This window comes from Eschscholzia californica, unplaced genomic scaffold (assembly GCF_041429995.1).
Source record: "Eschscholzia californica isolate CP2 unplaced genomic scaffold, dmEscCali1.0.p SCAF_1, whole genome shotgun sequence".
Classification (NCBI taxonomy): Eukaryota; Viridiplantae; Streptophyta; class Magnoliopsida; order Ranunculales; family Papaveraceae; genus Eschscholzia; species Eschscholzia californica.
In genome coordinates, this window is record NW_028238198.1 from 11,609,013 (window position 1) to 11,627,871 (window position 18,859).

Genomic DNA, 18,859 nt, shown 5'->3' on the forward strand with positions numbered 1-18,859 from the left:
TAGTTATTATCTCGAAAGAAACATACAAAATTCAAAACATGACGTTTTTTTATTACGTTGGGGCCCAAGCAACCATTTTAATTGCATTAGGTTTGATCACCCCAGTTAGAAATACACATACACAATATATTCACACTGCATAACATAGTCGATATGAAACGTGGTCAATCACGTAACTTGTTTGATGGAATTATCTATCTATGTACCTTTTTGACTCGCTCAACGTAATTAATGGTATCCGAGCCACCATACAAGATGGGGTAGATCAAATGGTTGAACTTCGCCCCAATTTTCTCTATTGATAAACGAGATGAAATCCAACCAGCTACTTGGATTTTAGGTCGAATTTATAACATCTTTTTATGTGGTTGTAACATCATTGCTTAATCGATGCCCAACAAAGATATAGTCCCCACTACCCTAAAAGGTATGATCCTACTTCTTCACTCGTGCACTTGTCAACTCAAATCCTTAAGATCCACAAAACCTATTCCAACAAAAAAAAAGTGGATTCACTTACGTCTCCCTAATTTGTTTTTGTTGAGGACTCTTCAACTTGGCGGCCTCTAGTGAGATAAACACAATGACTTGAGTAGTCTTTCTCTCTCTCTCTCTAAATTCCTAAGTATATAACCGGCATTCTGGGTCATTCGTTTTATGAGGTTAGTTTCTGAAGAAAACAAGAAAGAAGAGTTTTCATACTCTTCACCACTTCCATGATGATGGATCTCCAAACATCTGATTCTCCCACTGAAATAGTCATTCAACAAGAACCCATTTCAGATACCTATCTTAACAAGGTAACAAGGACTCTCTTTTCAAAGACATTGGATAGACTTCATTAATTCATCCAATCTTTCTTCTGTTGTATTCTGTTGTTTTTGTAACATAGCATTATGTCAATTTAGGGTTCTCAGGCTCTGTTTTTGTTATCTTGATTAGTTGTATTCCAAGGGTTTTGAAATAGGTATTTAGAATTTGATTTGTGTGTTCCATTTGTTTTATCTAATTTTCCTTTTCTAATGGATTAAAGTTGGGGTTTTTATAGGAGTTATCATTGCTATTTGTTTATGCATGTTCCTTTTTCCCATAATCTATATTCAGTTTTAATATTGGTCTGGTTGTTTCAATTGTCAGGAAGAACCAAGTTTTTGGAAGACTCTGTTTCTTGCTTATAACACATTAGGAGTTGTGTTTGGAGGACTTGTTACTTCTCCACTATATGTTTACCCATCAATGAACTTGAAATCTCCAACTGAAGATGACTACTTGGGAATATACAGTATCATGTTTTGGACTCTCACTCTGATTGGTGTTGTCAAGTATGCATGTATTGCTCTTCAAGCCGACGACCAGGGTGAAGGTATTACTTCGTCATTCTTTACAACAAGATTACACGAGTACAATGGATAATCATGCGTAATACATCATAAATTGGCTTTGATATAACCTAAGGATGGAATATGCTCGTAAATACTATCAGACTGTAGTAAAGACACTCATACACCCTAAAGGCCATAGAAACTACCCTAAAGGGTGTTATTTTAATCCTAATAACACAAAATCAATAAAAGATGATTTTCCACTTCCGCGGAGTTTTGATCATGTGACCTCTGGAAGTGGATGCACAACCAACTGAGCAAGCAGTTGTTTCCGTTACTTCACCAATCTGAGTATTTGAGATTTTGAACTAAATTGATATTGTATGAGGAGAGAAAAGAGTGGTAAGAAAAAAGGATTAAAAGAGTATCACTATAACAAGTAAGTTTGATTGTATAAAAGAGTAAAAGCCTATTATTGGGAAGTTTCACATGTTCGAGGATGCAAGTGATTGTGAGATGGGATGAGTGGCATATAGAGGAAAAAAGTGAGACCATTATGATTTAGTTTGCTGTCACAGATTGATCTTTGGCTGACTCTAATAGGCTGATTTTCAAGGATTGACCTGTTAGGGGCTACCACTGATCTCCTCATGTGGGACAGTGCTTTTGTTCACCCTGTGGCGAAGTGATCCTCTTGTTTCTTGGTGGTCGGTCACTTGGTCACGGGGAAAACCCAAACTAACCTATTCTAATTAGAAGATAATGGATCTAAGTCACTTTGGGCTCCCCGGGTTACGGAACGGGGTGAAAGGATTGAGTAGTCAGAGACCTCATGATCTTCACGTTTATAATCACTCAAACTAACTGGATTTCCTTTAGTGGCTTCTACATGTTTCTGTGTCTGTATTCTGTTCAAGAATTGTGCTATGTGTATTTGGATTCTCTAATCTGTTCACCTTTGTGTATTTTGAGTTTTGACTCGCTCCTAGGTTCTAGACACCCTTCTGTGTAACTAGATAATTGCACCACTAACGAACCACTAAGAAATGAGTTAGAGTTGAACCTTACTAATGTGACTGGTCATTTTTGTAGTCGAATTCATATTGCAAATGAAGGTTTTTCATCTCGTGTTAGATTTGCAAACATGAAATAACAGTTACCATTAGAAAGGATAAATCTTACTTTCTACCTTGGAGTTGACAGTTGAGTTTCTAGTTGTATTTTTGTGTTTGAACTTTAACAAATAGTTTGGGATGATAAATTGCAGGTGGCACTTTTGCCTTGTATTCATTACTTTGTAGGCATGCAAATATTAGCATTCTTTCTTCGAAAAGTGATTCAATGTCAGATGCTTCTCATTCTAGCTCATATGGAAGCACTAGGAAGAAAAGTAGAGTAGTAAACTTCTTCGAAGGAAGTTTGGTTGCAAGAAGATTACTTCTTTTCATTGCAATGCTTGGAATGTGCATGTTAATTGGCGACGGGATACTTACTCCAGCAATTTCTGGTTTGCTACTTTCCATGGATATTGCGTTCTTCATTTGATCAGGTTGCATTTGTTATCCCTATTATTCAAAATTTAATCATTTTTGCTATCTATATTTCAGTTTTGTCGGCCATGGATGGATTAAGAGCTCCTTTTCCTTCTGTAACTAAATGTAAGCATTCTGGTTTCGAGAAAAAGAACTGTAAATACAATTGCAAATTTGTGTAGCTTTGTGGATATCATGTTACCACCAAAACTGACAATGTCTAGATAATATATTGAAGAAACACGTGGTACTTCAATCCTTTTTTCCTCTATGCAAATTAACAGTGTGTAGATGATGTCGAGAATTTTTCTTTGTGTACTTTTTTATTTTCTGGTGTTATAATCACATACCGTTGTGCATTTTTGCAGCACTTGTGGAAGCTCTCTCGGCAATTATACTCGTGGTTTTGTTCCTTCTGCAGCATTTTGGTACTTCAAAAGTGAGTTTCTTGTTCTCTCCTATCATGGGTGCCTGGACAATAACAACTCCTATGGTTGGCATATATAGCATCATACATAATTACCCTACAATATTCAAGGCTATATCACCACACTATATCTTCAGTTTCTTCCATAGAAATGGAAAGGATGGCTGGCAGTTGCTTGGTGGTACCGTTCTCTGCATCACAGGTATCTATCGAAACAAAATCTTTTGTAAATTATCTTCATGTGTCTTCAAACGTTGACCTTTAATTGACAACCATATTATATGCTTATAAACGTTGATGTATTTGTGTGACATTCAGGTTCCGAAGCGCTTTTTGCTGATCTTGGTCATTTTGATCGGAGTTCAATTCAAGTAAATTCCTCTATCTCTCTCAATCAATCTTTTTCTTATAAAAGAGGACTTACACATATTTCTTCTTAACAGATAGCCTTCTTGTTTACTATCTATCCTTCATTAGTTCTGACATATGCGGGGCAAACAGCGTATCTTATCAAGCACCCCAACGATCATGGCGATGGATTTTACAAATTTATCCCTTCTAAAGTTTACTGGCCAATGTTTATAGTAGCAACTTCCGCAGCAACTGTCGCAAGCCAATCATTAATCTCAGCCACATTCTCCATTATCAAACAATCAGTAAATCTGGATTATTTCCCAAGAGTTAAGGTGGTTCATACCTCTCCCTCCAATGAAGGCGAGGTTTACTCACCAGAGATCAACTACATCCTTATGGTTCTCTGTGTATCAGTTGTACTACTATTTGGAGATGGGAAAGACATTGGAAATGCTTTTGGTAAGTCATAGTACAAGAAATTGTTTTTTCTTTTTTTAATTTAGACAAGAGATCCATTTAGACAAGTTCTACCCCGTGATTACACCGGCCCACTTCAAAACAATCCGAAAACTGACTCTTTTTTGTGAGTGATGGTTGGAAACAAAAGCCTAACGCTTAAAGATCATAAACTATGTTATCTTTAGAACCAAAATGTTATAGCAGGACAAGGAGAAGACAAGCAATTGTTTTTGGTTATTTGAAACCAGAAAGTAATTTTTCCACTTCTCTTATTACTCCTGAACGGTTTTACATCAATAGGTTTTAATAGACAATGTTTTCAAGCATTACTCCAACTTTTGTATTTTTGTTTTATCATAGGATCTTCGTACTAACTTCTACTATCCTCTCATATTTCATTTGCAGGTGTCGTGGTTAGTCTAGTTATGCTCATCACAACTTTGCTACTAACATTGGTCATGATCATGATATGGAGAACTCCGATTTTTCTAGTAGCACTCTACTTTGTGACATTTTTCGTTATGGAAGGAGTATATGTAAGCGCCGTCATTACCAAAATTTTTGTAGGCGGATGGCTCCCATTTGCGATTTCTCTAGTTCTTGCTTTCATTATGTTCGGCTGGTTCTATGGACGGCAAAAGAAGCTAGAGTATGAAATGACTTACAAAATAACATTAGATCACCTCGGACTTCTCTTATCAAATTCAGAAATTCAGAGGGTTCCCGGAATTTGCTTCTTCTACAGCAATATCCAAGATGGGCTGACTCCAGTTCTAGGCCATTACTTACAGAACATGAAGTCTTTACATAAAGTAACCATTTTCACGACTCTGCGGTATAGATTGGTAGCCAAAGTACCTCAAAATGAAAGGATTATAGTGAAGAAACTAGGCTTGAAAGGAATTTATAGTTGTATAATACAGTATGGGTATGCAGATTCACTCAATCTCGAAGGAGATAACCTTATCAATCAAGTCATTGAAAGTTTACAGGTTCATATAAGAAGCTTTTCAGGATCTTTAATATCTGAATCTGCTATCGAAGAAGAGTTGCAGGATTTGGAGCGTGCAAAGCTAGTAGGGGTTGTTCATGTTCGAGGGAAGACAAGGTTTCATATCGGAAAGAATGTTAACTGGTTCGATAAGATTATTCTAGCATTTTACGAAGTTTTACATAGTAATTGCAGACCTGCATTGCCTGCTCTTGGAATTCCTCTTGCGCAGAGAATGGAGGTTGGAATGTATTACAAAGCTTAAACAGGAAAAGCCATTTTCTTTACAGGTATATACAATCGAAGATAGTCAATTAGCTCAAAGCGAATGATAGATTAAGTAATCTGAACTTACACCGTAGTTACACCACCAATTTTTCCAAAGGGTTATGTTAATTGAATAAATATTATCATTGTTGAAAAATAATTGTGGGTGTATAAGAGATAAACAGAAAACTTGTTGTTTTTTTTTTTTAGAATTCGACTACGATATGCGTTAGTTGTTATAAGGCATTCATACATCATGAAGATGTGATGAGCACGATAACCGTCTAATTTAATCAAAAAAATGAAAGAGACTTAAAATCCAGCAACAAATAAGCCTAAAGCTTGACAAATTATTACATTATTTATAGTCTAATTTACATAGGATAAATCTTGATAGCAAACTGCTTCCAGTTATTTATACTCAATCTTATGACCTCATGGGCTCTTGAGGAGTGTCCAAGTGTCCAACCACTGTACCAAACGCTTGTGGACAAGAGAAAACTTGTTTTTTTTTTTTTCTTCTTGAAAGCGAGAAAACTTGTTAAGAAGAGAAGATAGAGTTGGTCAATGTTTTCTTATTGTTTGTTAAAGTGATCAAGATATCGTTTGCATTTCTTGGGAAATTGTAAGGGAAGTACTCCGATAGTTGGATTAAGAAATTAGAGGTAATGTAGAGACAGAATGATTCAAATCTCAAAAGAGAGAAACTAGATAGATAAATATAGAAAAAAAGGTTATTTGGATTAGGTCTCTATTTGGTAGTTTTAAATGATTTGTGCAAACATATGAGACAAGGGTAATCTATGCCCACCAGGGATAGTTTTGTCAAATTTTGATATCGAAAAATAGAAATAAGAGGATTGATTTTGAACTGATCTTAGGAGGTAAATAAGTTTGCCAAAGTTAATGTCACTATTACAAATGATGTTTAACTCTATAAATATCTAAAAGGGGAGTTCTAAGGGCAGAATGGATTTTATGATTGGCACACATCAATAGGATGAGTAGTCCTTGTCTCCTTGAAAAGGAAGAGCTTCCCACGTTGGCTCATCATAATTCAGGGGAGTAAGAGAGAGAGGGGAAGGCGAGTTATAGAGAGAAATGAACAGAGGTGCATCTAATCGAGTCAAGGGGGGAAAAGTTCATAAAGTTGTGGTGAGAGAGAAAGGTTAAAAAACAGGGTGAAGAAAGAGGTTGTTAGGTGAGACATAAAGATGATTAGAGAGAGAAACTCAGGACCTGATCTAGACAAAAATAAAGTTACACAATATTAGTGGATCTAGTAGAAATAACCCTCATCGATAACTTACTTGTCTAGTAGAAATAACCCTCATCGATAACTTACTTGTCTAGTAGAAATAACCCTCATCAGTACCGTGATACTAGTAGAGTTGGTAACACGATACCAGTGGATCGAGTAGCACTATACTACTGGAGATGATAGCTTCATACAAGTATGGAGAGATAAAGAGTGTAGATGACAAGAGAAAGATAAAAACGATAGAAAAGTCGTGATTTTCAGTAACTAAGGTGTGTTAAAAACTTTAAAAAATGGACTATCTTGACATCTGGGAAAAGATAAAGGGCAAGCACCAAACACCTTATAAAGAATTGGGGTAATTCGAGAAATAACTTAAATCAAAACTCTTACAATAATTATGGTCGTCTATACAACTATTTCCCAACTTTTCAATCATCAGAATTATATAATAAGTCAAAATTAAGACTCAATCATTTATGAAAATGCCACATAAGCAATGTTAGATTTGTGGGGAACAGTGGTAGGTCAAGAACAACCATCACGCGAACCCTAGGCCAGATTTGGAATATGACCCTACCTCCCCACCCACTTCAAGAACATGAAATAAAAGTTCAAATTAAAACACAAAACAAGAAAAAGAAATCTTCAATGAGAAAATAAAAAATCAAAATCAGAAAGAAAAGCTGAACAAAAACTCACCTGCTCAGTAGACAATTCATACCAGACAACTTATTAAAATAAAGTCATTCACATCTCTTCCTATTAAAAAAAAGTTCAACTCTTTTATTAAGACTTGCTTAATCTAATGGCTAAGATCAAATTAAGACATAACTTTTTCCCTAATCACAACTTTACATTATCAACCCCCACTCTAAATTATAATAAACAAACAACTTTTAGTGGAAAATTTTGAATCTTTGTTCATTGCATCATCATGCAAGTGGTATCTGATTTCATTGTTTTTCAACAGTCTAAGAATCTGGAGGAAAATCTCCAGCTGCAGTAATTACAGTTCGATGGGCGATAAAATAGTACTATCGCAGTATATTATAGAATATTATTCGTAGATATCTCCTCCTAGAAGCGCTTCCGTACCTCCTTGAGAATCACCTTCAAGGACCAAAAACAAAAGGCTTCCTCCTTTGCCTGGCAAGACTCACCGTCAAATGCACCGGACCTGTTTTGCCCTAGTTCCCGAGCGATTACCGAGCTCATGTTCAACCCTAACCCTGGGACTGTCATAAGGAGAACTGAAATAAAAGAACACATCATAATCTATATTCATAAAAAATGACTCAAGTCTCTTAGCTAATACCTAGTTGACTCAATGGAGTTACACTCCATCCCCCACCAAGTTATTTTTCACCAAGTTTATAACTATTAGTCAAATCAACAGCACATTAGTTACTTATAAAAAGAAAATGGCAGGTTAACACTAAGCACGAAAAAGAAACAAAATCTCAACAAATTATTCTTACCACTTTCTAATGATGACCCACAAAATCAAATTGCAATTTGATAGTGTTTTCTTGTCTGATCCCATTACCTTTCTGAACTATTCTTCGTTTTCTTTTCCTTTGCTGAACTCGGACCGATTCAGGGCACTGTTTTGTGAAAAATCTATCCAGTCCCTTCTTAGCTGCAGATTTCTGCGTCCCACAAAAGCTGGATAATTAGGAAAAGTAAACCTATAGAAATAGCTAACAAAGTATAGTTATGTACATCTTTTTCTAGTTGAATTTCTTCACTATGGTATACTATCATCATGAAAAATCAATTTCATGAAAGCTAACGATGATATCAGGAGACCAATAAAAATAAGAAACATACTACATTATAGTCTCAAGATATACCTTAAGTAATTTCAAAACACCAACTGATCATATTATTTCATGCAGTTATATATATCTAAATATGTAACTAAACCTTCAGAAGAAAAGATCGAAACCAAGGAGTTAACTAGGTATTTAGCTACATTCATTACAACGTAACAAACGTGATAATCTGTCTGTCCACATACTCCGGCCGAATTCCTCCGAGATGTGTCAGGCAGGGGGTCATATTTCAACCCATTAGGTATAAAGTCAATACACAAAGCACGAAAAATAATCAAAATCCCAAGAGCACTCTTTTTCTCTCTAGCCCAAACACACTTTTTTTGGTTTCTTCTTCTTGACTGACTCCTCTTTCTTAATAACACTTGTTCCAATACACCTCTTTTTTCAAAAGTAAAAGTGCGTTTAGTTAGTTGTCCTTAAATATGGACCCCACCACAGACATTCTTCATGTATAATTTTCATTGTTTAATCACCACCATTCAAAAATTCAAATACTGCATCTTGATAATTCAATGGGTAAGATCAACTCAGGGTGATGTTAATGCATGAGAAAGTCATAAAAGTTTACTTCGGTAGTCCTTTTCCTAATAATAAATGACAAAGTGAGAAGGTAGAAAATTGTAGCTACTAACTAGCTAGCTATGTTTTTATAGAAACAAACTCCAAGACCATTTGGGATTGACAACAAAAGAGTGAAAGAGGAGAGAGAGAGAGAGAGAGAGAGAGAGAGAGAGAGAAACACATCTTCATCAACATTAAGAGATATGGCATATAGTGATGTTAGCAGTAACAACAGTTTTATGGATTGGGATCTTCAAAGCTTTGGAGTTTTCAACAAAGACAGTAAGTAATCTTCTTTTAGTATTTAAATATTCACTGTTTTTTTGCTTGTGTTTGTTAGTTAAAGTCTTATAGATATATAAATTTTAATGGGTACCTGGGTTTTCTCATATGTTGTTGTGTTGTGGTTGCAGTGATAATGGAGGATTCTTCCACTGCTTTTTTGTCTACTGGGTACCTTGAAGATGCAGTTATGAATTGGAGCAATCTCTGCAAAAGAAGAAGATTCTTATCTTACTCATCACCTCAGTATGATCATGATCTACAAATTGTTCACAATTCTCCTAAGGTTTGTCTCCTACCATGGGTTCTTTACATTTTAGAGAGAGAAAGGATATATACTTATAGAGAGAGAATGCTGATGGGTACATTTTTAATGCTAACAGAATTGTTGGAACCATGGAGATCATGAATTTGATTCTGAGAAATTTAGTTACCTGACACCAGTCACACCACCAAACTATAACTTGAATGCTGATGAACACCATAAGTCAATTCAAGGTAACCTCACTACTTTATCTCCTTCTTTCTCTCTCCCTCTAGAGTAAAGACTGCAAGAACATTTTCATAGTGTGGAACAACTGTGAATAATTGTTGAATCTCTAATAATGAATCCATTACTACAAAATAATTTAGAATTATACTCTGATTTGAATTTCAGAAATATTAATATATGAAAAAAAAGGAGAAAATAAGGAAAAACTAGATGGTGAAACTTTATAATAAAGTGATAATGATGTTTATTATTATTTTTTTGATTTTTTACAAGCCAGGTAAGTAATAGGAAAAGGGGCAAAAGGATATGAGGTTCATAATGGTTTACTAACTTACTTTAATCTTTTAAAATGATATAATATTATATTCTGTCTTTTAACACTACATATAACAATAATGATTTTGACTTGAGAGTCAAAGGTAGATAGGGTAATAATTTGAAAATATTTGTTCAAAGTATTTTGGAAATCTTTCTCTTACAACATGTGAATAAAGATATAGAAAAAAGAATATTTAAAATAAAAACAGTTTTATGAGCATTCTAGCTCAACTGTGATGTTTAAGTTCGAACTAATAGCAGTAGATCTTCATGCGAGATCATTCCACTATGACATCAAACTCTATGGCAAACTAGCTCAAAGTGTCGTTTTTAAGCCTGAAGTCATTACCATGGCTTCATTATATGTGATAAGCTAAGTTTAATTGTGACGATTATTGAAAATTTGCATTTTTATCACAGACGACAAAGATCCTTTGACTTCATTGGAGAATGAGTTCATTAACAACAACATACCTACAAGAATGGTGAAGAAGAAGCTGGAGTGCAGAAAACTTGAAGATCAACAAGAAAACATTTCTTCTGTCTCTCCACCCATTTACATTAACTCGCTGACAAAAGCTGTAGATGGAAGATACTCACCACCCACATATTCAAGTACATACTTTCTTGATTAAACTTTTGACAATTCTTGTCTAGTTTTCGTAATCTTGTTTTTGTTGTGTTAATCTTCATAAACTAATTTTTGTTTAACAGAAAGTTGTGAGAAAAGGAAAATCGCTTATCCATTCGATATGGTTAAGCCGGGAGGAATTGAAGGAGACTTGACCCTCCATGATATAAACGAAAGGATACTTATGCCACCACGGAGGCCCATTAGACATCCGGTTGGGGACATGGGTTACAATTCAACATGTGTATCTCCTGATGGGCTCAGCCCGACAGGGAAAGCCGTGGTTGCCCTCACTAAAATCCATACTCAGGGGAGAGGAACAGTTACTATTATCAGAACAAGAGGTTGAACCACTTAGCTTGTTTCATTACATTCCATATTATCTACCATCTGTGTTATTCTCCTTGTACATGTAAATAGTTCTATATATAATAGTCATCCATTTAAATTTTCAATTCAAATTTGTTCTTTTGGATGACCACTCACTGTTGTGTGAAACCTAAAGGGAAACAAGACTTAAAAAGGCAAATAAGATGTGCATCAATGTGCACGCCTCGAGTCAAAATATTGGTGTACGGAATCAGAACTTACGCCTCGCTACGCTGTAGAGGGGCAACAGTCAACCGTTATTTTAAGTGACAAGTCAGTCAAGTGACAACTCATATAGTCCTTTTACGCAACAAATGATGATTTTGTTGTGCTTTCTCTCTTTTTTTTTTACCTTGTAAAGATGGTCAAAAGGGTAGAAGTGACCATAAGTATTCATATCCTTTAACTTTTCTAACAAAAAACTAATTTTTGTAGTACTATAAACAAACTCAGTATACTGTTAACAAAATAAAAGACTATTACTACATTAAATTATGAGAAATTGACGCTATGCCTCTTTACCGCCTCGAGGCATTACCTCCCATTGTCAATGAAAACCACATCGAGGGAGAACAACACTTTTCTAAGCATTGTGTGGAGATTAGAAATAGTAGTTTTGGCAAGATGATCAGCTCAAAGAAGATCAGATCATAAATAGTTGGGATCTCGACTCACGAGTTACTCGTGAGTCAAGTCGCACTCATGGGTAGCCCTAGTGGAACCAACCCGATCTCCAATTGCAGATTGCCTAGTCACTTTCCAGAATGCAATTCAACTGCAATTTTATACCGAGTAAGCATTGCTTAGCAATTTAACTCATCAAGTGATTTGGTTTATGTTTATTAAGAGATAACTGGTCTCTCTCCAACAAGGCAACAAGAAGTTAGAGAAAGAGGGAAGGACTTAGGATTTGTCGCTAAAGATGATTTCTTTTATCTACTCGAGTAATTTACACTGTACGAGCCTCTAAATCTTATCGAGTAGATCTCTGATAACTAATCATCGTATTAAATATAATATCATATCCTATATCCACTGATATATTATATATGAGTTTCAAAACTTACTGGTTAGAGCATTATCATCCACTAGAGATTCTATTTAACAAATATTACCCATCGATAGTGATAGTAACTTTTAAGCTTTTTGAACTATATTTCCACTTTTAAGTTTACAAATTTTTTTATGACATTTTTAGAAACATAATGATCTACACCATGACAAGACTATCATCACAAGAATACAACACCAGAAACATCTCTATGTCGGGTCAACAGAGTAGTGAACAATCATGTAAGTAAAGATTGTGTAAGAAATAGATCTGTATAGGGAAACCATAATAAATTGAAAGGGGAAACTGGAAAGCAAGACTCTAACCTGAGCGGTAATGTTGATGGCATTGCCTTGGTGCTCCGTGAAGAATATGCTCCAACTCCTACAAACTCTTTTCTTCTCCACAAACTTGGTTGTGTCCTAATTCTAACGATAACTGCAAACGCCCTTTTGTGAAAGTTCATCAGAACATAAAAACATTAAGATGAATAAACAAAAAGAAAGAAAGAAAAAGAATAACATTCTCATACCAGAGCTTCGTAGACGGATTCAGACAACATAAAATGAACAGTTATAACAATAGAATACATAACGAATACAGATATATTTTTATCATAACGAAAGAGAAAAAACTTTTCTTCACCAGAGTATCGATATTGGATGGAAACCAAGTGAAACTGAATGGGACATGCAGTTATAGTACATAGAAAATATATTTATATGTACAAAAACATTTCAGAACACATCCATAAGAGGAACAAAATATTCTTCCCTATTAAAGGGAAAAACTTGATTGCCATGAAATTTACAGATAGGTCTTCTCCAACAAAAGTGTTTAATGATCATGATAAGTAACTGAAACTTCCTAAATAAAGTCTGAGCGAACAACAAGGTTCCTGCTCCAGATCTTGTACTGAAGTTATATTTCTAATGGGTATCCTAAAATTCATACTACAGCTTTCCTTTTTCTTCGATAACCTTACACTTTTCATCACCAACGATACAACTTACACAAAATGGAACAGGCTACCAGATCAAATATCATACATAATTTCACAAAACATTTGCCCAAAAATGCTCAGTATATTCGACTGAGCCGTGCAAGCATAATGAAAATGTTGAATATCCTCTAGTGGGAAGTTCTCCACGTCATACTGTTTGCAATTTTAAATATCCCATTTCTTCATCATCTCTAGACCCTCAGCTGTAATCATCTGTTCCTCTGTAAAGCAGGAAAAAAAAGAGATCACGTTGAGAACAACACTGAACTTACTACTCTTTCCATAACATGTTTATTATTTTCACTGTTTTACTTTTCTTTCTATTCATCTTTCTTCTTTTTTGGTTTTGTGAATTACAATTCATCTATTCTGAAGTTGCCAAAACAACAAAGTTTCTACTATGCAACTTTTGGCAAGCTTCTAAGATAACCCTTTCATGTTATCTCCTGTACTCAAAATTGTAAATCTAATAACAGAAAGTGGATTAAACTGGCGTAAGAAAATCATGTGCTTTAGCCTACATATCTGGGTCTGATGATAAGATCATGGATCAGTCATTAACACATGTGTCGTAACACATCAGCAAGCTCTTTTATTAGGAAGACCTAACATTTTTTACTTATTCCACAACCATCACCCTTTCACAGTTTCCTCTGCGGTTCAGTATTTGCAACGCTTTTACTTTTAATACTCCAGACAATCTTGATTAGCAAAACATGAAGTCTTAAATCGTGTTTTTTATTTAACTATCATTACAAACTAATGGAGTGAAGGCTGTTTCCAATAAGTAGGCTGTCTACATTTATTTGTTTTTCAGTTTATTAAGTTGATAGTTATAGGACAACAACTATAAAGACTATTGTTACCTTCTTATATTTGAGTTATTGCAAATTGCCGCCGATTTGTAATTGACTGGATTTGCATCAAACAGAATTTTGGCTATCATAAAGTTCTAAGATAAAATAGTTCTACGCGAATAGCAAAGAAACATTACTACCCTATGGGCCAATATATGATAAAGGATTGAATAAGCTTCTAATCATCATTTATTGTTTTAGATATTATTTAAGAATAATTCCAATTCTAGTTACAATTCTATTTTCGTAATCATGACTGACCAGTCCCGGAAACTTATCAATATTTCATAGATATAACATTCTGGTTGTCCACCATAATCTCTTTTATCTGAAACCTATCCACTAGAGATTTTCTGAATTCTATCAAGTCTTCTTGATTATCAAGAATTCTTGAATTTTGTACTATAAAGTACAATGATACATCGGTATAACATGAATCCTATTAAGGGTAACTACTCAAATTTGGATTTCTTCCTGAAAGGGAAGTGAATTGTAAATTCAAGAATCATTGATATTTAACTGACTTCTCTATTACGATTAGTAGAATACAACCGATCAATATAATGAGGATAGCATACTTTACCAATCCGTTAAAGTTCTCTTGTGGGACACAGAAACTATCAGTATTTGGTGCTTTTGGTACTTGAGTTCCCTGAAATAGGTAAGAAACCCTATTTTAGAACACGATGAAAAAAATATAAAGACATACAGAAGTATCACGTCAGCAAATATTTAGTACATAAATTTCATAATTCATAACTACGATAAGAAATATTTTTTAGCACAATGTACTGGCGTTCAATGAGTAATCATTTTTTCTACACAATTAATAACTAATCAATTGACAATTGAAATCCTAATGATACACACCATTGGCAGCAAGCTCTGCTGCACACCATAATATCCGCTGATAAATGGTGGTCTTGGTTGCCACTGTTCCCAAGTTGAGCAGAAAAAAACTATTTTATTTTCTCAAATAAATAAATGCACAAAACCCTCAAAGATCTTAAGTGTTAACCTATAAATCATGATTTTAACTTCAGTATGTCATACCATTCGTTGATAACTATCTTGAGTTGGATAACCGTTATTAACAATTGATGCTCGCGAACCCAATTGCTCCTACAATAAGTATACACGTACGTGCACCTCAGATAAAATATATTACAATAAAACATAATAAGATAATCATATTTAGTAGTATGTCATCCCATACCATCCCGCGGAGACTCCATTGAGTGCCAAAATGACTATCAGCATTTGGTGCTCTTGATTCATGTTGTCCCTATAAGAATCATCAAATGCGCTTTAGGAGAACATTGGTTACAATCTGGTTTAGTTTTCGACACATTTTGGTCAAACTGACCGAAGTATTTTGATTACGATGGCCACTGTCAAGAAATTCAACATCCAACTTCTTAATGATTATTGAAGAGGAAATCACTGTTCATTTTGACATGAACAGTGATTTCAACCAAAACCTTTTTAAAGAAAATATGAGAATCTGAAACAATGGCTATTTCACACAGTACATGAAAACATAGAACAAGAAATATCTTCCTAGCAGTCTTGCTTTTGTATACTTAATGGCTATTTATCAAGTTCAAACTCCAGAGTCCAGACTTGATAATTAAAGTCTATCAATATTCAAATTCAAGAAACTTGACAGCAAAAGAATGTTACGAGATGCCATATACCTATGTGGACACATGATGCATAGTAATCAATATTTAAATTCAAGAATTGATGACATACCATCACTTGTAAGGTCTCTTGCACCGCAGGAGTTCTTCCCGTTTGATCTGACCCTGTCTGTAACATGAACGAATCCCGTTAGAATAGGTAATAACCAAGACAATCCACAAATCTATCAAGTAAATTTCAACTGACATTTGTTATCCCATTTGCTTTTCTTTTGTTTGACTTCTCTGATCCAGATTGTATTCTCTTAGAGGCCCCTTTTCTCTTTGTGACCTGAGGAATAGCTACCAGACCACCATGTTTATCCGCAATATTACAATGATTATGTGTTGTCAATGCTCTGTACTTTCCTGCAGTAACTAGAGAATCATTCTCAGTCACACATTTCTTTATTCCTTCCTCTAGAACAAATAATGCGGCATCATAGCTCTCTTGAGATAGCGATCCTTCCTCTGCTAACTTCATAGCTCGTTTACACAGGTCATTGTAGCGTTGACATCTCGATTCAACAGGATTAGATACCGGATTTAATGTATGTCTATTTTTTGCATCTTTTGTCCACCGCTTCAATATATAGTGGACCGGGATGTTGAAGACACCTGAAAATTGAAGAACAATCAATGTGTGCCTACAAAGAAAGCCTCTGAATTCGAATGAAAGACACGAACATGAAACAATAGCGTTTGTCTCATTCCATGTCACAATAAATTCTTGTTGTTGCTCCAAGTCTGTCACCCTAAATGTAACAGTTGCTTCATCTTCTTTTTCCTTTACAGGGTGACAAGCATGTGCTCCCATAACCTCAATTTGGAATTTCTTAAACAAGTCTCTTGTATAAACAGAAGACATTTGCTTTTCATAAGGTGATGGAGACTTCAATGGAAGAACTGTCTGCCACGATTCAAAATCAGCATGAGCTTCTTTTTCACATCTGTCATGAAGAGCAACTTCATATTGTTCTACAAACTCTTTCAATGTGGTACTTTTAGTCACATACCTATCAAAAGAAGAATTCATACTTTCACTTCTTTGTGATATTGACATCCCAGCCAAAAAAGTATCTCTTAAATAACAAGGCACCCACTTTTTACGGTCCTCATACAATGAGAGAATCCCCTCGTCCTCTCCTAGTTCAAATCTACCAACCAGTTTCCGCCATCTTCTTTCAAAGTCCTCTTCTTCCCATGACTTGTAAACACACTTATTGAATTTGGACATAAAATTATCATGCTGCTTGGTCACATAACCGATCATATCAGGGATTTTTTTTGAAATATGCCAAAAACAAAAACAATGTCTAGAGTTTGGAAAAACTTCCTCAACAACTTGCTTTATGGCCTTGTCTTGTTCAGTCATTATGACTTTTGGAGCTTGACCACCCATTGCTCTAAGCCATGTCCTAAAGAGCCAAAGAAATGTTGACTTCGTCATATCTGCAATTAAAGCACATCCAAGCAAGATAAAGTGACCATGGTGATTCACCCCAACAAATAGAGCAATTGGCATCTTATAACCATTTGTGGCATATGTAGTATCAAAAGAAATAACATCCGAAAAGTCGAGATAATCATGCCTACCCTTGGCATCGACCCAGAATACATTTCTTAAATGTTGGTTTCCATCTAAATCTAATGCATAAAAGAAGTTGGGATTCTCTTCCTGCATATGCACGAAGAACTCGTTCATAGCTTGTGCATCTCCTACATCTATTGCTAGACGTGGGCCTTTACCAAGATCATTTCCTCCGTCAAAACAATCACCATTTTGATATCCACCAAAACTTGACGGCAACAAAGGACAAATTTCACTAACCTGAACTCCAACAATAGATGAATTACGAAACTTATCCTTGTTTGGATTTGAATCTCGATGACATCTAAAAAAATGTGCATGGTCTCGCGAAAGTTCATGATTATGATCTTTTATAAAAGAATATACAAACCATGTTCCATCTACCTTTCTCTTAACATGCATAGCTGCCTTACAATCGATTTTGGCAGTAGTCCTCGGTCTGCTAACTCTATCGCTCGCTTGTTTGGTTCCATATCTACAACATGCAAATTTCGCATCAATAAATTTCTTCGAAATCCTAGAACGACGGCTGTTTCTTTTTGAAACACCAAACCCTTCAAGCCGAGCATATTCTTTATAGAACTCAAAAGCTTCCTCGTGAGATTCAAACTCCATCCCTTCTCGAGGTTCTAAACTGACATCTCGATTACGTTCAGTAACATCATTGTTATCAGAATCATTCACACAATAGTTCAAATCTGCATTTTCATTCACATCTAACTTATCCCCATTATGATTCACCTCCTCATCTCCACCTATTTCTGTATGTACAACAACATTCATTTCAAGATAATTTCTTACAGTTTTTTCGAGTTCTTTCTCTTGACTTTGATCATCTCTATCACTTTCAGCTGGATGACGTTCCAGATCTATATTCATGGATAAAATTATTCAAAATTCTTTTCAAAAAATTTACACAGATCAGTAGTAGTAGTAGTAATAGTAGTTTCTCTTATCAAAACACCTGAAAAAACAAAAATTAACCCCAATTCATAACAAAACACAACAAACCTAATAATACAAAATTCCTCACTTTAACTGTTTTATCTCAGAGTTGATGAAGTGACAAACATTACTTAACCTAGATCAAGTTACAAAACCTAGAGAGAGAGAGGGAGGTGAAACCTGTGAAATGGAGAGGAGATATTGAGATCAATGATATCGGCGTCAGCTGATGAGACAATGATGCCGGAGTAAGACGAAGTCATTATTTTCCGGCCACCGGAAGAGAGGATCGGTGGGGTTAGCTACTTGGAATTGATTCTATCTACTAGAAGGACAGGATGATTTTGTGTCTGTTGGTTTTGGTTTGGAAAGGCGAGAAGAAGAAAACGAACCCTAATCGCGGGTATGGAAAAGAAGAGAGGAAATGAGTCTCACTCGCATTTTTTGTGGTGGAAACTGGAAAGAGAGCGTCTTTTCACTCGAGAGAGAGAGAGAGTGGGTTTCTCTACTCGCGAAGTCACGCGATTTAGGGATAGCCCCACTCTCGCGTCACGCTAGACTTTTTTTTTTTTTTGATGAGGACACGCTAGACTTGTTTGTGTCCTTTTTTTTTACTCGGCCACGC

General features: G+C 35.3%; 3 protein-coding genes across 23 annotated transcripts; 2 read left to right on the forward strand and 1 right to left on the reverse strand.

Moving 5' to 3' along the window:
- The first annotated feature begins 282 nt into the window (after positions 1-282).
- On the forward strand, positions 283-5,541 carry LOC147564126 (putative potassium transporter 17). Of its 2 annotated transcripts, none has more exons than XM_086643562.1 (8): positions 283-800; positions 1,138-1,363; positions 2,590-2,829; positions 2,930-2,980; positions 3,223-3,483; positions 3,600-3,652; positions 3,725-4,094; positions 4,500-5,541. In XM_086643562.1, the coding sequence occupies exons 1-8, from the start codon at positions 717-719 to the stop codon at positions 5,348-5,350; spliced, it is 2,136 nt and encodes a 711-aa protein (XP_086499688.1). In that variant the 5' UTR covers positions 283-716; the 3' UTR covers positions 5,351-5,541. The 2 variants fall into 2 exon arrangements, with proteins under 2 accessions (XP_086499688.1, XP_086499697.1); XM_086643571.1 differs by having other exon boundaries at positions 660-800; positions 1,138-1,823; positions 1,873-2,829.
- Positions 5,542-7,378: 1,837 nt separating this feature from the next.
- On the reverse strand, positions 7,379-18,859 carry LOC147564127 (protein FAR1-RELATED SEQUENCE 4-like). Of its 20 annotated transcripts, none has more exons than XR_015226028.1 (14): positions 18,415-18,859; positions 15,907-18,253; positions 15,772-15,828; positions 15,233-15,301; positions 15,070-15,138; positions 14,887-14,949; positions 14,600-14,668; positions 13,206-13,380; positions 12,483-12,605; positions 9,729-9,842; positions 9,389-9,501; positions 8,160-8,262; positions 7,929-7,990; positions 7,379-7,848 (listed from the first exon to the last, which is right to left on the reverse strand). XR_015226028.1 is itself a non-coding variant. In XM_086643597.1 (8 exons), exons 2-8 carry the CDS (start codon positions 18,166-18,168, stop codon positions 13,369-13,371), a joined length of 2,601 nt encoding a protein of 866 aa, XP_086499723.1. In that variant the 5' UTR covers positions 18,169-18,253; positions 18,415-18,859; the 3' UTR covers positions 12,910-13,368. The 20 variants fall into 20 exon arrangements, 4 of the variants coding, with proteins under 4 accessions (XP_086499723.1, XP_086499750.1, XP_086499767.1 ...); XR_015226049.1 differs by having other exon boundaries at positions 12,483-12,594; positions 15,907-18,158; positions 18,415-18,762; XR_015226050.1 differs by having other exon boundaries at positions 15,907-18,158; positions 18,415-18,762.
- LOC147564128 (uncharacterized) lies at positions 8,945-11,191 on the forward strand. The gene is made up of 5 exons (XM_086643681.1): positions 8,945-9,294; positions 9,426-9,580; positions 9,678-9,792; positions 10,526-10,720; positions 10,820-11,191. The coding sequence occupies exons 1-5, from the start codon at positions 9,216-9,218 to the stop codon at positions 11,083-11,085; spliced, it is 810 nt and encodes a 269-aa protein (XP_086499807.1). The 5' UTR covers positions 8,945-9,215; the 3' UTR covers positions 11,086-11,191.

Bases quoted from the DNA above. Each gene is read 5' to 3' on its own strand.
- LOC147564126 (XM_086643562.1), top strand. From the start codon at position 717: ATGATGATGGATCTCCAAACATCTGATTCTCCCACTGAAATAGTCATT. The intron at 1,364-2,589 runs GTATTACTTCGT...GATAAATTGCAG, and splicing joins AGCCGACGACCAGGGTGAAG to GTGGCACTTTTGCCTTGTAT. The intron at 3,653-3,724 runs GTAAATTCCTCT...TCTTCTTAACAG, and splicing joins TTGATCGGAGTTCAATTCAA to ATAGCCTTCTTGTTTACTAT.
- LOC147564128 (XM_086643681.1), top strand. From the start codon at position 9,216: ATGGCATATAGTGATGTTAGCAGTAACAACAGTTTTATGGATTGGGAT. The intron at 9,793-10,525 runs GTAACCTCACTA...TTTTTATCACAG, and splicing joins ACACCATAAGTCAATTCAAG to ACGACAAAGATCCTTTGACT. The intron at 10,721-10,819 runs GTACATACTTTC...TTTGTTTAACAG, and splicing joins CTCACCACCCACATATTCAA to AAAGTTGTGAGAAAAGGAAA.
- LOC147564127 (XM_086643597.1), bottom strand. From the start codon at position 18,168: ATGAATATAGATCTGGAACGTCATCCAGCTGAAAGTGATAGAGATGAT. The intron at 15,302-15,771 runs GTATGTCATCAA...TGATTCTTATAG, and splicing joins AAGAGACCTTACAAGTGATG to GGACAACATGAATCAAGAGC. The intron at 14,950-15,069 runs GTATGACATACT...ACTTGGGAACAG, and splicing joins AAGATAGTTATCAACGAATG to TGGCAACCAAGACCACCATT.